This window comes from Plecotus auritus (assembly GCF_963455305.1).
Source record: "Plecotus auritus genome assembly, chromosome: 1".
NCBI classification, from domain to species: domain Eukaryota; kingdom Metazoa; phylum Chordata; class Mammalia; order Chiroptera; family Vespertilionidae; genus Plecotus; species Plecotus auritus.
The window spans coordinates 172,003,401-172,019,501 of record NC_137770.1 but is presented as its reverse complement, the minus strand read 5'-3'; the positions used below and the strand labels follow the sequence as shown (position 1 = coordinate 172,019,501).

Genomic DNA, 16,101 nt, shown 5'->3' with positions numbered 1-16,101 from the left:
AGTATTACATATATCCCTCCCCCCGCCATTACTCTGCCTCTCCCCCAAGCCTTCATGACCCACTGTCTGTGTCCTTAGGTTATGCATATATGCATATGAGTTCATTGGTTGATCTCTTCCCCCTGTCCACCCTCCCCTGCCTTCCCTCTGATGTTTGACTGGGTTAGGGGAAGGGTGGTAAGTAAAACAATGAGAAATTTTAAAAGATCTTGAATAAAATGTTCAAGTTAGCAGAAATGGTTGCTTTTAATTAAACAGTAGCCAGCGTGTAGTGTACAATGTTAACACTGCTCATGAAGTCTTCCCTTCTGTTTACGTTGCATAATAGAATACTATCTAATAAAAGAGTAATATGCAAATTAACCATCACTCCACTATACCCACAAGCCACGCCCACCAGCCAATCAGGAGTGAGTATGCAAATTAACCCCAACCAAGATGGCTGCAGCCACAGAGCGAGCAGGAGGGAGGCTTGGGTTTCCCCAGCAATGGAGGAAGCCAAGCTTTTCGCACACCCTGGCCAGCCCAGGCCTGCACTCCAGGCTACAAAGTTTCAATTATAGAAGATAAATAAATCCCAACAAAAATGGCTGCCACCACAGAGCAAGCAGGAGGCTTGGCTCCGCTCCAGGCTACAAAGTTTCAATTGTAGAAGATAAATAAATCCCAGATACCAGGGCCTCTGCTTGGGTCGCCGGGGGGCGTGGCTGGCCTGCAAACCACCACAGGTCCCTCACCCAGGCCGCCCCATGCCCCAAGGGAACCCTTACCCTGATCCTGGGCACCCTTCAGGGCAAACCAGCTGGCCCCCACCCATGCACCAGGCCTCTATCCTATCTAATAAAAGAGTAATATGCAGATTGACCATCACTCCAACACACAAGATGGCTGCCCCCATGTGGTCAAAGATCCTGCCCCCATGTGGACACAAGATGGCCACCACAAGATGACCAGCAGGGGAGGGCAGTTGGGGGGGACTAGGCCTGCAGGGGAGGGCAAACAGGCTTGCAGGGGAGGAGTTAGGGGCATCAATCAGGCTGGCAGGGGAGTGGTTAGGGGTTGATCAAGCTGGCAGGCAGAAGCGGTTAGGGGCAATCAGGAAGGCAGGCAGGCGGGCAGTTGGGAGCCAGCAGTCCTGGATTGTGAGAGGGGTGTCCGACTGCCTGTTTAGGCCCGATCTCACCGGGCCTAAATGGGCAGTTGGACATCCCTTGAGGGGTTCCAGATTGGAGAGGGTGCAGGCTCGGCTGAGGGACACTCCCCCTGTGTATGAATTTCGTGCACTGGGCATCTAGTCATATATATGGATTGTAAAAGTAATTATTTTGTATCAACTTCTTCTTAAAAAACAACATGATAGATAAAAATTTTGGCTTGATAGTTTTCTAGAACAGTTATGACTTCTATAAAAATTGTAAACATATTACTTGAGTAATAATTTTCCTTTTTTAAAATGCTTTCCCATGAGCTTCAATATAAGCCTGGGAGATAGGCTGGAAAAATGCTCTTATCTCCACTTTACACATGAGGAAGTAAAACCTTCCAGAGCCCACTTGAATTGCACAGGGACATGGAGAGAGTAACAATGGCGAGGCCAGAAGAATCTAGGTTCTCTGATTCCTGGCCTCTTCTTCCTTCAGACTCCCTCTAATTTACGGTTTATTTGGAGAGGAAAACTCTCTTCTCTGTCCTCTTTCTTTTCTTTTTTAAAATATATTTTTATTGATTTCAGAGAGAAAGGGAGAGGGGACAGAGAGACAGAAACATCAATGATGTGAGAGAATCATTGATGGGCTGCCTCCTGCATGCCCCACACTGGGGATCCAGCCCAAAACCCAGGCATGTGCCCTTGACTGGAATCGAACCTGGGACTCTTCAATCCGCAGTCTGATGGGTTCTCTTTCCTCTTTCTGTAACATGTATTGTATTGTTTTTCTCAAGGTGATCTTTTGACAATTCACTCTTTTTTTTTTTTGCTATTATTTTTATTGCAAGTGACAACAAATGGGACTAAAACATGCCGGCCAGGTACATAGAAGAAAGTCAAGGCTGGAATTCCCCTCTTTTGTCTACACAATATTTCTCTTGTTGTCTGAGAATAGGCAGGGTGAGGCTGGGCTGATGAAAGATGAGAAGCACAGAATAGTGGGAAGGGTGGGATCAGGAGACCTAGATTTTGGTCCTAGGTCTGTCCTACTCACTGCTGGCTTGGTGCAGTCCTCTATCCTCTCTGAATCAACAGTGCCTCGCCCCCCCCCCCCCCCCCCCCGCAGGAAGGAGGAGGTGGGCCCACATGACTCTGGAGCCCTGTCCCCTAAGACGCACTGGCTTCAGAGGATGGCGCATGTCCAGCTATCTTCGCTCTCTCCTTGGAGCCCTATGTCCCAGGAGCCCACTGGAGACCCATCCTGATTCTTCAAGCATGGGTAACTCAACCAGGCTGCAGCCTCCTGTGCCAGCCACCGCCAGCCGTCTCCACCTGCTCCACCTGCAACGTTCCCTGTAGGGTCAGCTGGGTCCAGAATCACAGGCCTGGGTTGCTTGAGCTGTGTCACCAGATATTGACCAATAACAGGATTTTCAGAGTCGTAATACTTAGTCCAGTAGACGCAAAGCTGCCGGTAGTCCACAACTAATTCCAAAACGGTCCGAAATCCCTCGGCTGTGCGGAAGTAGGTCTCCCTGCACCCACGCTCCCAGGCGTAGACGGTCAGCAGCTCCAGGGCGTACTGTGGGGGCAGCCGCTTCCCCAGGCGCTCCTTGCTCAGCTGGTACCAGTGCTTGACCAGGCGGATGAGGCTCTTGAGCTTGGGGGGACGCTGCCGCAGGAAGGCTCGCTGCAGCTCCGTGAAGCAGGGGGAGAACTCGCCCTCCTTCCCCAGGCGTGTGCACTCTTGGATGAGCCTGACGTAGATCTGGGGATCAGGTCTGTAGCCTTCGTGGATGTGCGGCTCAGGACCTTCTGTCCACAGACCCAGGACGTCAAAGGCGGGCAGTACATCAAACTCCACCTTGTCGTCCAGCTCGGGGGACCGGAACACAAAGCTGAGCGCCCGGGGCTTCTCCCATCGAGGCTTCTGGATCTCAAACTCCACTCTGGTCTCTCTTTGAAAGGCTTCCAGCTGTCGCATGATTTCCCAGATGAACTCCCCTCGGCGATCCAACTGCTCCTGAAAACTTCTGAGCTCGCTGAGGAAGACCACGAGGTCAGCGTCAGAGCGGCCTCTGAGGGTCGTGCCTTTGCCCGAGGAGCCGCCCTTCACAACTTTGGACACCCGGACACGGTGGGGGGCACCTTGGAAACACCTCTCCTTGAGGAAACTGCAGATGTCATTGACGGCTTTTTTGACCCTCCTGCGGAAAGGCGTGTCTGGCAGGAGATGGTCTTCGATGAACTTGTCCAGATGCCTGGCCGGGGTTAGGATGAGCTGCATTGTGATGATCCGGCAGGGACAGGAGAGCCGCTGGCCACAGAGCTGGCTGCAGAAAGTGTTGGCCTCTCTTATATCCATCCAGCTGCCTGAGTCAGCACTGCTTTCGGTTTCGTTTCCTGGGAAGGGAGGAGCTGTGTCTTTGGTTTTGCTTCTTGGCAGATCAAACAATCCTGGGATCCCGGAACAGCGTCTGCTCTCCCAACCTGCTCCTCCCCTTGCTGAAACGCACTCTCTGCCTTTATGATCAGCCCTTTCTTCAGACTGTACTCGGCAGATGTTGCTTTAAATCCCCATTAGTGCCAAGAGCAAACATAATTCAAATCTGATTTTTGGTTTCCTTCTTCCTGGTTTTTGTTGTTGCTGCCGACACAATTGTCTCCTATGATCTTTATAGTCCCCTATGATCTTTTTTTTTTTTTAATTTTTAGTTACAGTTGACATTCAATATTAATTTAACTAGAGGCCCCGTGCATGGCATTCCTGCACTTGGGGGGGGGGGAGGGAGTGTCCCTCAGCCCCCCACTGGCAGTGGGGGACCCCTGGGGAATGTCCTTCCTGCCCTGAGCCCAGCTTCTGGCTGAGAGCGCCCATCAGGGGCCAGCTCCTGAGTTGAGCATCTCCCCGCTGGTGGTCAGTGCCCGGCAGTTTAGTCGCTTTGCATATTAGCCTTTTATTATATAGGATTAGTTTCAGGTATACAGCAGTTAGGCATTTATACAATTTATGAAGTGATCCCCTGGCTATTTCAAGGACCCATCTGGCATCCTACATAGTTACTACAATATTGTTGCTACTGAACTCAAGGAGTTTGCCACTTGAGTTGTCTATTAAAAAATGAGACCTGGTGGTTGCAAGGTAATTTTATTTACTTGCAGCAAGTAAAGGAGATGGATTCCTATCCACAGCTCTGTCTCCTTGAAGGGAGGCTTAGCTATTGCTTATGTACAGGTTGATTTCTTCTCTGTAGTTGGCCGCATTCCTCCAGTTGAGCGCCTGTCAGCTCATCCTGTTACTGCTGCATCTGCAAAATACTGTGCTGTATTTTAACATTTAGCAAGAAATAATATCTGGAACTACCCAACCTTTTGACCTTTGTCCTATCTAACAACAATTGACTATATTCCCTATGCTGTACTTTACATTCCCATGATAATTTTGTAACAACTGATGCTGGAGGCTAAGTCCAGCAGGTCATAATAAATGTGAAAGTCCTCAGAAGGCTGATGGACATCTTCAGCAGGGCTGAAGATCTGCATATTATTACCTGCTGCCAAATGGCTGAGGGCAATTCCCCTGGCCTGAGAATCCTTTATTGTTTACCAAACCTTACCTTTGATATGTCTATCTGCTTTGCTAAAGGGCAAAATGTGTGAATAAAAAGCCTTGGGTCCGGACATTCAGAGAGCTCACCACTAGAGTGAAGCTTCCCCTGGCTCCCCCCATTCCTTCCAAATTTATATTTCTTGTCTAGTTTATCCATTTATGTGCAGCCCTTCTCCAGATTCCTGAACCCTTGCAGTGGGAAAGACTGTGGCAGACTGATTATACTTCTTACGCCCTTCACTTTTTTCACCCAGGCCCTCAACCCCTCCTCCAACTGGCAACCATCAGTTTGTTCTTTGCATCTCTGAGGCTGTTTATGTTTTGTTTGTTCATTGATTTCATTCTTTGGATTCCACATAGTATAAGTGAAATCATATGGTATTTTTCTTTCTCTGAGTTACTTCACTTAGCATAATACCTTCTAGGTCTATCCATGTTGTTGCAAATGGTAATATTTCATTTTTTATGGCCAAGTAATATTCCATTGTATATATGTACTACAACTTCTTTATCCTCTCATATATTGATGGGCATTTGGGTTGCTTCCATGTCTTAGATATTTTAAGTAACTCTGCAATGAGCATAAAGATGCATATATCTTTTTGATTTAGTGTTTTTGGATTTTTGGGATATATACCTAGAAGTGGAATTGCTGGGTCATAAGGTAGTTCTCTTTGTAATTGTTTGAGGAGCCTCTATACTGTTTATAGTAGCTGCACCAATCTGCATTCCCACCAACAGTGCACTTGAGTACCCTTTTCTCTACATCCTCACCAATTCTTATTTGTTGTTGAGGTATTGATGAAAGCCATTCTGACGGGTGTGAGATGATAATCTCATTGTGGTTTTAATTTTCATTTCTCAGATGATTAGTGACATTGAGCATCTTTCCATATGTCTATTGGCCATCTGTATGTCCACTTTGAAGAAGTGTCTATTCAGGTCCTCTGCCCATTTTTAAATTAGATTGTTCATTTTTTTGGTGTTGAGTTCTATGAGTTCTTTATAAATTTTGGATATTAACCCCTTATTGGATATATCATTGGCAATTATCTTCTTCCATTCAGTAGGTTGTCTTTTTATTTTGTTGACTAGAGGCCCGGTGCACGAAATTCGTGCATGGGGGGTGGTGTCCCTCAGCCCAGCCTGCACCCTCTACAATCTGGGACCCTTTGAGGGATATCCGACTGCCCGTTTAGGCCCGATCCCATTGGACATCCCTCTCACAATCCAGGACTGCTGGCTCCCAACTGCTCACCTGCTTGCCTTCCTGATTGCCCCTAACCGCTTCTACCTGCCAGCCTGATCACCCCTTAACCACACCCCTGCCAGCTTGATTGATGACTAACTGCTCCCCTGCCAGCCTGTTTGCCCCTAACTGCCCTCCTCTGCAGGCCTGGTCACCCCTAACTGTTCTCCCCTGCAGGCCTGGTCCCCCCCAACTGCTCTCCCCTGCAGGCCTGGGTCCCCTCCAACTGCCCTTCCCTGCAGACGCAGTCACCCCCAACTTCCCTCCTCTGCCAGCTGGGTCACCCCTAACTGCCCTCCCCAGCAGGCTTGATCGCCTCCAACTGCCCTTCCTTGCAGGCCTGGTCCCTCCCAACTGCCCTCCCCTGCTGGCCATCTTGTGGTGGCCATCTTGTGTCCATATGGGGGCAGGATTTTTGACCACATGGGGGCAGCCATCTTGTGTGTTGGAGTGATGGTCAATCTGCATATTACTCTTTTATTAGATAGGATAGAGGCCTGGTGCATGGGGGGGGACAGCTGGTTTGCCCTGAAGGGTGTCCCAGATCAGGGTAGGGGTTCCCTTGGGGCGTGAGGCAGCCTGGGTGAGGGGCCTGTGGTGGTTTGCAGGCTGGCCATGCCCCCCGGTGACCCAAGCGGAGGCCCTGGTATCTGGGATTTATTTATCTTCTACAATTGAAACTTTGTAGCCTGGAGTGGAGCCAAGCCTTCTGCTCTCTCCGTGGCGCCAGCCATTTCTGTTGGGATTTATGTATCTTCTATAATTGAAACTTTGTAGCCTTAAGCAGAGGCCTGGGCTGGCCAGGGTGTGGGGAAAGCTTAGCTTCCTCCATTACCGGGGGCAACCCTAGCCTCCTGCTCTCTCCAGCTCTGTGGCTGCCGCCATTTCTGTTGGGCTTTATTTATCTTCTATCATTGAAACTTTGTAGCATTGAGTGGAGGCCTGGGCCGGTAAGGGCAGGCGGAAAGCTTGGCTTCCTCCATTGCCGGGGAAACCCAAGCCTCCCTCCTGCTCTCTGTGGCAGCAGCCATCTTGGTTGGGTTTATTTGCATATTCCCTCCTGATTGGCTGGTGGGCGTGGCTGGTGGGCGTGGCTTGCGGATGTAGTGGAGTGATGGTTAATTTGAATATTACTCTTTTATTAGATAGGATGGTTTCCTTTACTGTTGATGGTTTCCAAAAACTTTTTAAATTTGATTTGCTTATATTTTCTTTTGTTTCCCTTGGCCAGGATATATCAGAAAAAATATTGCTATGAGAAATGTCCAAGATTTTACTACCTATGTTTTCATCTAGGATTTTTATGGCTTTAAGTCTAACATTTAAGTATTTATCCATTTGAATGTATTCTTGTGTATGGTGTAAGAAGGCAGTTTAGTGTCATTTTTTGCATGTATCTGTCCAATTTTCCCAACATCATTCATTGAATACACTGTTTTCACCCATTGTATATTCTTGCCTCCTTTGTTAAATATTAACCATAAAGGCATGGGTTATTTCTGGGCTCTCTATTCTGCTCCATTTATCTATATTTCTGATTTTACGCCAGTGCCATGCTGTTTTGATAGTAGTATAGTTTCATGTAATGTAGTGTGATTCCTCCAACTTTGTTCTTTTTAAAGATTGCTGTGACTATTTGGGGTCTTTGGTGATTCCATATAAATTTTGGGTTATTTGTCCTAGCCCTGTGAAAAAGACCATTGGTATTTTGATAGGTATTTTATGGAAACTATAGGTTGCTTTGGGTAGTATTTTTATGATGCTAATTCTTTCTATCCATAAGTATGAATATGCTTTCATTTATTTGTATCTTCTTCAATTTATTCAATGTCTTATAATTTTCCTAGAATAGAAAATTCTTGGTTAAATTTGTTCTAAGGTATTTTTTTAATGCAATTGTAAATAGGATTATTTTCTTAATTTCTCTTTTTGATAGTGCATTATTGTTGTATAAAAATGGAACTTTCCCACCCAGTTTAGCTCAGTGGATAGAGTGTTGGCCTTCGGACTGAAGAGTCCTGGGTTCAATTCCAGTTAAGGGCACGTGTCTGGATTGCGAGCTAGATCCCCAGTAGGGGGTGTGCTGGAGGCAGGCAATCAATGATTCTCTCTCATCATTGATGTTTCTATCTCTCTCTCCCTTTCCCTTCCTCTCTGAAATCAATAAAAATATATTTTAAAAAAATGGAACTTATTTCCAAATATTTATTTTGTATCCTGCTACTTTATTGGACAGTTTACTCTTACTATGATAAAATTGGGACCTTGAAACGTATTTTCTTATTCTCGAGGAGTCTGGAGGTAAAATTCTGGCATGGGAGGTTGGGACACCCTGCTCTGAAGGCAGCCACAGTGGAGGCTGAGCTTCCTAAATGGAAGCAGGATTTACCATGATTCTGGTGGGCTTAAGGGTATTTAGTGTTAGGAAATGAAAGATCCTTGAGAAAATTCAACCCTTCTCAAACATGAACACTAAACAATTACCAGCCAACCTGAAACCTCAGTCCACAGTTCTTCCTCATTCCAACCTTCCAAGACCTGGGCAAACAAAACTACACATGCCATTCGAGGGAAAGGCGTCATGGAGGAGGTAAGGTTTCACCTGCCCTGGAGATAGCTGAATCACTGTGTGCTCTCAGGGAGGAACGAAAACATGGCCTGGGGCCAAGACGTGTCAGGAAAAAGGTCTACATTCGAAATTACAGCCTTTGGAGTTGTCAGTGGGACCCTTTTACAATTTACTGTTTTCATTTGGTTATTTTTATACAACTAATTTGCACCAGATATTTAATTTAGCATTTTGATCATATCCTAAAAATGATCCTTTTGTTCTAGCTGATAAGTAATAAAGTACACACCCAGTAATACACTCATATAAAATTTCAATCAGGCTTTACAATAAATGCCTAGCAGCTTTTTAGAAGACTCAGTTAATGTCCCAGGCAGGACAAGCTAATTAAAAGGGCTAAATAATTACAATAAATAATTTCCTCATTAATTCATTCTTCTCAACTTAATATAATTAATTTGGCTGACATAATGAACTTTAACATGAATTTTGTTATTACTACACTTAATCAAAAGGGGCAGTTTTAAATTCATTTTAGAATGTCATACAGTTATTTATAGGGCACCTGATACAGTTAGGTACTGTCATTTTATGGGGTAATTTCTGTATAAGTAGGTAACATCTTGCTTTATGTAAGTTATGTAAGTCACCACTGAAATTGTAAATAGTTGTTACATTGCTACATGGAATTCATGTTAAAAATGACATTTCCAGAATCTATTTTGAAATGAGTTAAGATGTAAATTATTTATTAAAATCATGTCCTAATTATTTTATTCACTTACACATACACAGTTTAAAAAATGTGATTTAAAGTGAACATATTTTGGAAAATGTGCTCAAATGCCCAAACAGCACTTTTCATTTCCAATAGGTTTTATAAAGTACTAGCAGCCAGATAAATATATATAACCATATATATAAATATATATAACCAGCAGCCAGATAAATATATATAGACATATTTATTTCTGAAATCTGAAGTAGTCCTTCTCTATTACCTGGGATGCTATTAGACTTGATCTGGCTAGGATTCATATTAGTTAATTTAATGTAAAAAAGGGAGGGGTATTTAAAAAATGACCTTGTTATCAGGAAAACACTCATCTTGTGACTTTTAGTTTCCAAAGGGTGGCATAAATCAAAATGACTATTTGACATTAAAAATAAGGCATGTTGATATTTAAAAAAATCTTGTTACAAACAAAACATAGATACAGCACAATTTGGTGGACTATACAGCCATTGAGTTGTAGTAGCCCCCAAGTAGGGTTAAAAGCTTTCTAACACTGATCAGTCTCTGTCAGACTAATTTGGCAAAGTAAATAACTGAAACTAATCTCCTAGCTCTGAATCAATATTTTGTGATAACTTTAATTTATTTTTTGCTATACACAGGCAAATGGATAAATCCCTGGAAAGAATTCTGCCTGTTTACACCAGTTGCTCAGGGTAGGCCTTCATCCCAAGGCAAATCTCAGCAAGGCCTCTGCAGAGCTGTCATGCTAGGGCAGGAGGGGGACAGACATGCACTGTTTTATCCTGTCATCTTGTGTTGCCATATGTAATTAAGAATAATGTATGAGTGTAGAGATTGCTTTTACTCCTCACTATCCATTAAAAAAACCCCCATGATTCTCACCCAGCTGGCATGGCTCAGTGGTTGAGCGTCGACCTATGAACCAGGAGGTCACAGTTTGATTCCCAGTCAGGGCACATGCCCAGGTTGCGGGCTTGATCCCCAGTATGGGGCATGCAGGAGGCAGCTGATCAATGATTCTCTCTCATCATTGGTGTTTCTATCTCTCTCTCTCCCTCTCTCTTCCTCTCCAAAATCAATAAAAATATATTTAAACAAACAAACAAACAAATGACAACTCTCCTTGATTACACACCACTATGCAAATTACCGTGTCATTTCATTTGGCCTCATTCCAGTAGTTGTATCCTCATGCCTTTTTGATCCCTAATGACTGACCCTATACAGAGTCCATGGGGATGAATGCAGGCTACAGGGGATGATTAATGATCTTAAAGGTAATCTTAGAAAAGATATGCTATCTGAAAAGAATTATCAGAAGAGTTAATCTCAAAGAATAAAAATAAAATTTTAAGTTAATAAATGACCTAAATGAGCTCCATTTCTTCTATGATTAATAGACTAGAAACTAGCTACCCACTCCCACTCTCTGCTGGTCCCCCTCTGGTTTCCACACTGGGACACTGATACCAGGACTTTCCTGATTCTTTGAGCCTGGTCCCTGGCTAAGATATAGAAGACAAAGGTTAAAGGTCAAATTTGGCCTTGCATCTCTCTCTTTTTTTTAAAAAAAATCTTTATTTTATGGGAAGATATGGTAGGGCTAGTGAGTGTCATCTGCTAGGAGCTGATACTAAGTGGCACTTCTACATCATAGAGTCGACAATGAGCTTAATCAACATTTTCAGCGCTTCCTTTTTGTATCCCACACATCATAGAACACAGGGCCTGACCTAAGATTGACCTGTAATAAGTATGTAATTGGTTGAAATTGGTGTCCTTTCCCTCCTCTATCTGTGGTAAGCAGAGAAATGGATTAGAAATCAGGAAAACAGAATTGTAATTGTGGATCTTTTATTAGTACATGATTTTTGCAAAATTATTTCACTGTTCTTATTGTTTGAAATTATGATGTTTGGATTAGATGAACTTTAAAATTCCTTTTACATTCATGATTTGTAATCTATAGATAATATAACAACCATAGAATGGTTAAAATAAGTGGTTTTCTGGTAAATATTATGGACTGGCTTTCAAAATAGAGAAATAAATAAATGGGTACAGTCAGCTCTCCCAGCCACTAGGAGCCAGTTTCAGTACAACATATGCCTTAAAATACTAAATTATTCTACCTCAAAGGACTGAAAAGTATGCTAATATAGTCGCTTGTTACATAAAGTGTAAACTTGGATCTTGGCAAATTCAGGATTCTACAGTTATATTGTGATATTTATAGCTTAAGGCCTAATGTCTCCTCTTAGATTGGCATTCTGTAATAGCCTTTCTCGTCCCTTTCACAGGACCCATTTTTAGTTTACATTATCTGCAGCATTTCAATAACACTGTTCTGTTCTAATGTTCACTGTGACCAATAAACAGTGTGTAGATGGGTTCCAAGGCACTGTATTGCCATCCTTCCTGGATATTATTAATCCCCTGGGCATTGAAGGTTAAAACACTGCCCTGTCTTGGCTTAAGACTAATCTGGGAGCTATAACAAATGAATTTAAAGCATTAGATCAGATTTATAAATATTGCTTCCTGACACACTAAAAGATTCAACTTTTGAAAATATTACTGTTCTTGTATATATCTGTAACTTAAAAAAAATAGTACATGTTCTATTCTTAAAAACTGTAATAATGGGATTACAAGTTAAAACATTACCACCTGAGATAATCCATATATTAATTTTTTTATTAACCCTAGAAACTTATTTTTGTTTCCCATTATGAACAAGAAAATTACTCAGAAAATATATAAATGCATGTAACTTTTAAAAAGGGTATCTAACTTTTTTTTTTTAATCAGACTATAAGGCTTCATCTACTTTTTAAAAAAATTTAAGTTCTTGCCCTGACTGGTTTGGCTCAGTGGATAGAGTGTCAGTCTGTGGACTCAAGGGTCCCAGGTTCGATTCCAGTCAAGGGCATGTACCTTGGTTGCGGGCACATCCCCAGTAGGGGGTGTGCAGGAGGCAGCTGATTGATGTTTCCCTCTCATCGATGTTTCTATCCCTCTCCCTTCCTCTCTGTAAAAAAAATCAATAAAATATATTAAAAAAATAAAAAAATTTAAGTTCTTTATTGTTTAATGTATTACGTAAGTCTCCTTTTCCCCCCATTGACCCCTCCCCAGCCACCCCAACCACCAGCACATGCCCCTCTCCCCTGTCTGTGTTCATTGGTTATGCTCATATGCATGCATACAAGTCCTTTGGTTCATGTCTTACCCCCTCACCCCCTGCCTTCCCTTATAGGTTGGACAATCTATTCGATGCTTTTATGACTCTGGTTCTGTTTTTGTTCATCAGTTTATGTTGTTCATTATATTCCACAAATGAGAGAGATCATGTGATATTTATCCTTCTCTGAGTGGCTTATTTCGCTTAGGATAATGCTCATCCATGCTGTTGCAAATGGTAAGAATTATTTCTTTTTTACAGCAGCGTAGTATTCCATTGTGTAGATGTACCACAGTTTTTAATCCACTCATCTGCTGATGGGCACTTAGGCTGTTTCCAAATTTTAGCTATGGTAAATTGTGCTGCTTTGAACATAGGGGTGCATATATCCTTTCTGATTAGTGTTTCTGTTTTCTTGGGATATAGTCCTAGAAGTGGAATTACTGGGTCAAATGGGAGTTCCATTTTTAATTTTTTGAGGAAACTCCATACTGTTCTCCACAGTGGCTGCTCCAGTCTGCATTCCCACCAGCAGCGCACTAGGGTTCCTTTTTCTCCACATCCTTGCCAGCACTTGTCATTTGTTGATTTGTTGATTTGCCATTCTGAGAGGTGTGAGATGGTACTTCATTGTCGTTTTGATTTGCATCTCTCAGATAATTAGTGACTTTGAGCATGTTTCATATTTCTCTTGGCCTTCTGTATGTCCTCTTTTGAAAGGTGTCTATTTTGGTCCTTTGCCCATTTTTTGATTGGATTGTTTATCTTCCTTTTGTTAAGTTGTAGGAGTTCCCTATAAATTTTGGAGATTAAACCCTTATCAGAGATAACATTGGCAAATATGTTTTCCCACGCAGTGGGCTTTCTTGTTGTTTTGTTGAGCAGAAGCTTTTTATTTTTATGTGGTCCCATTTGTTTATTTTCGCCTTAGTTTCCAATGCCCTAGGAGCTGTATTGATAAAGATATTGCTATGACAAATGTCTGAGATTTTGCTGCCTGTGGATTCCTCTAGTATTTTTATGGTTTCCCATCTTTTGTTTAAGTCCTTTATCCATTTTGAGTTTATTTTTGTGTATGATGTAAGTTGGTGGTCTAGTTTCTTTCTTTTTTTTTTTTATTTTTGCATGTATCTGTCCAATTTTCCCAACACCATTTATTGAAGAGACTGCTTGACTCCATTGTATGTTCTTGCCTCCTTTGTCAAATATTAACTGAGCATAATGGCTTGGGTCGATTTCTGGGTTCTCTGTTCTGTTCCATTGGTCTATATGTCTGTTCTTGTGCCAGTACCAGGCGGTTTTGAGAACAGTGGCTTTGTAATATAGCTTGATATCTGGTATTGTGATCCCTCCAACTTTGTTCTTCTTTCTCAAGATTGGGTAGCTAACTTTTTAAATAGAGTATTTATAATGTGTACTATCTATAATAATAAAAGTGTAATATGCAAATTGACAAAATGGCCAAACAGTAGGGAGATGGATCAATTGGGGGGCTCCATGATTGCCCCAAAGAGGGAGGCCCAGGTTACCCTGTGGCAGCACTGTGGTGGGTGGGTGGGGTCTACCTCTGTGGGGGTGATCCATTGCAGAGCTCCTGCACTGTGAGAGGTCACAGGCCAGTCTGAGGGGACACCCGCCTCCCCCCCCCCCAAGTGCACGAATTTCATGCACCAGGCCTCTAGTTTCTAATAATAAATGAGATAAAACTGGATTGCAAAACCTAAAGGTTGTGTGAGAACAACTGCATATGTTAAATTTCTAGTGTCTGACAGTTAAGGTTTGTAACATTTCCCTGTTTTTCTTCCATATAATATCTAAGTTGGCAGTTGTGAAGGGTCTTTGTTTGAATACACAACAAAAAATCTATCTCAGATATAATCATTTGCTTCCACTCTTTGGCTTACTGAATGTTTATTCATGTAAAACTGCATTATTTGGTTAGCAGCAGGCATCTGTAAAGCCAGCATGTATATCAACGAGAGGACTATGACTCTGATAGAAGGAAACACCACCCACCCTACAGCTGCCGTCTCCCCTTAGAGTGGATTTGGCCAAGTGAGACCACTGCATAAGATCCATTAGAGAGGATGCGCCATATTGCTTTTTTGTAACTATTGGGAGGAGTAAAGAGAGGAGTCAAACAAGATATGGCACCATCTATGCTTTCCAAACGTTTGATATAACTCATTGTGCTCATTTTTAAATAGTCAGATGAACACATGCCCTAAAGCCTGTTCCAATTTGGGGACTTACCTCAGCCTTTCCATTGAATCCCTCCATCTGTCTACATCAGATTTGAATTCCTTCACTCAGAATACCAGGCCAGGACAACCTCCTCTTGTAGCTTCCCGATTTGGTGGGAAGTTATTCCTAGTCATTTCATGGAACAGAGTTCTTTGAGACTGTCACATTGTGGTCTTAATACCAACTCAAGGCTCAAGGCTGTGTCTTTCAGCTCCCTGTGCATGTTAAAACCTCAGTTCTCAATGTCTTATATTAATATCTGATATCCTTTGGGCCTGATAGTGTGTCAGTTCCTTTTTTGATCTGACATCAAGGAATTTCCGATTTTTTTCAACTTTGGTAAAATTTTTAATATTATTTTTTAACCTAGCATTTCTGTGTTTTGGAAAAGGGATGCAACTAGTTTAGCCTTCCCTGTTGCTGGAAGTTATCTGTTCCAACTTCTAGGATTATAACATTTTAGAGCTGGGTGGTACATTAGAGATCCTTTCTTCACTCAGTGAATTGAGTTTTAATTTATTTTTCTTCATCAGGTACCAGGTTAAGTTTGACACTTGAAAAAAATTACCTGGGTTGTTTTAATATTTTTCTATTCATAAGAGATCCTAAAATCCCAAAGCTAGAGATTCCATTCAATTCAATTTTACATTTATCAAGCATCTCCAGTGCAATGGCTTGGTGAAAAGAAGAAGAGTTGTACATTATGGTCTCTGACCTTAAAGGAGCTCATATTTTAATATCAGGTCCAAATGTGAACAGATAATTGCAAAATGATGTAATAAGTCTATTATTACAAGGATAAGTGAAATTCTTTGACAGACTTGAGGCACTTAGGGTAGCATGGGAAAGTTAGAGTCTAGAGGAGATGCTGCTGATGAAGAATTATGAAGAGAGAGACAGTGTGTGTGTGTCTATAGGGCTAGTAGAGGTCTTAAGGGCATTCCGGGAAGAAGAGACTGCTGATGCCAGAAAAAACAACAAAAAACAGTGCTGAAAGTGATAGTGTAGAAGTCAATCATATAATTACAAGTACCTCTATAAATTGTGTTTATACAGTTTAATCCAACAAATAATTGTTGAGGTCAATATTGTTGAAACCATCTGTTATCGAATACCATGCTCTGTATGTACACCTGGCAGTGACTTTATGTTATGTCTTATTTTACTGTTGAGAATATTAAATGTTATTTATAATTTGAATGTTTAGTAACCTTTCATTTTTTCAGCATGTGTCAAGTTTTAAGAAAGATCAAATGCAAGGTTGTCATGGTTAGCTACTATTATCTTCTCACACAGCTCTCCTCCAGCACTAGGTCTTTATCCTCTCCCACTACCTAC

At 42.3% G+C, this 16,101-nt stretch overlaps 1 protein-coding gene across 1 annotated transcript; it reads right to left on the bottom strand.

Annotated features, from left to right (window-relative positions):
- Nucleotides 1-2,330: 2,330 nt before the first annotated feature.
- Nucleotides 2,331-3,434, bottom strand: LOC308241681 (2'-5'-oligoadenylate synthase 1-like; the record flags this gene model as incomplete). Its single annotated transcript, XM_080655216.1, has 1 exon — nt 2,331-3,434. The coding sequence occupies one exon, from the start codon at nt 3,432-3,434 to the stop codon at nt 2,331-2,333; it is 1,104 nt and encodes a 367-aa protein (XP_080511342.1).
- Between the last annotated feature and the right edge of the window lie 12,667 nt (nt 3,435-16,101).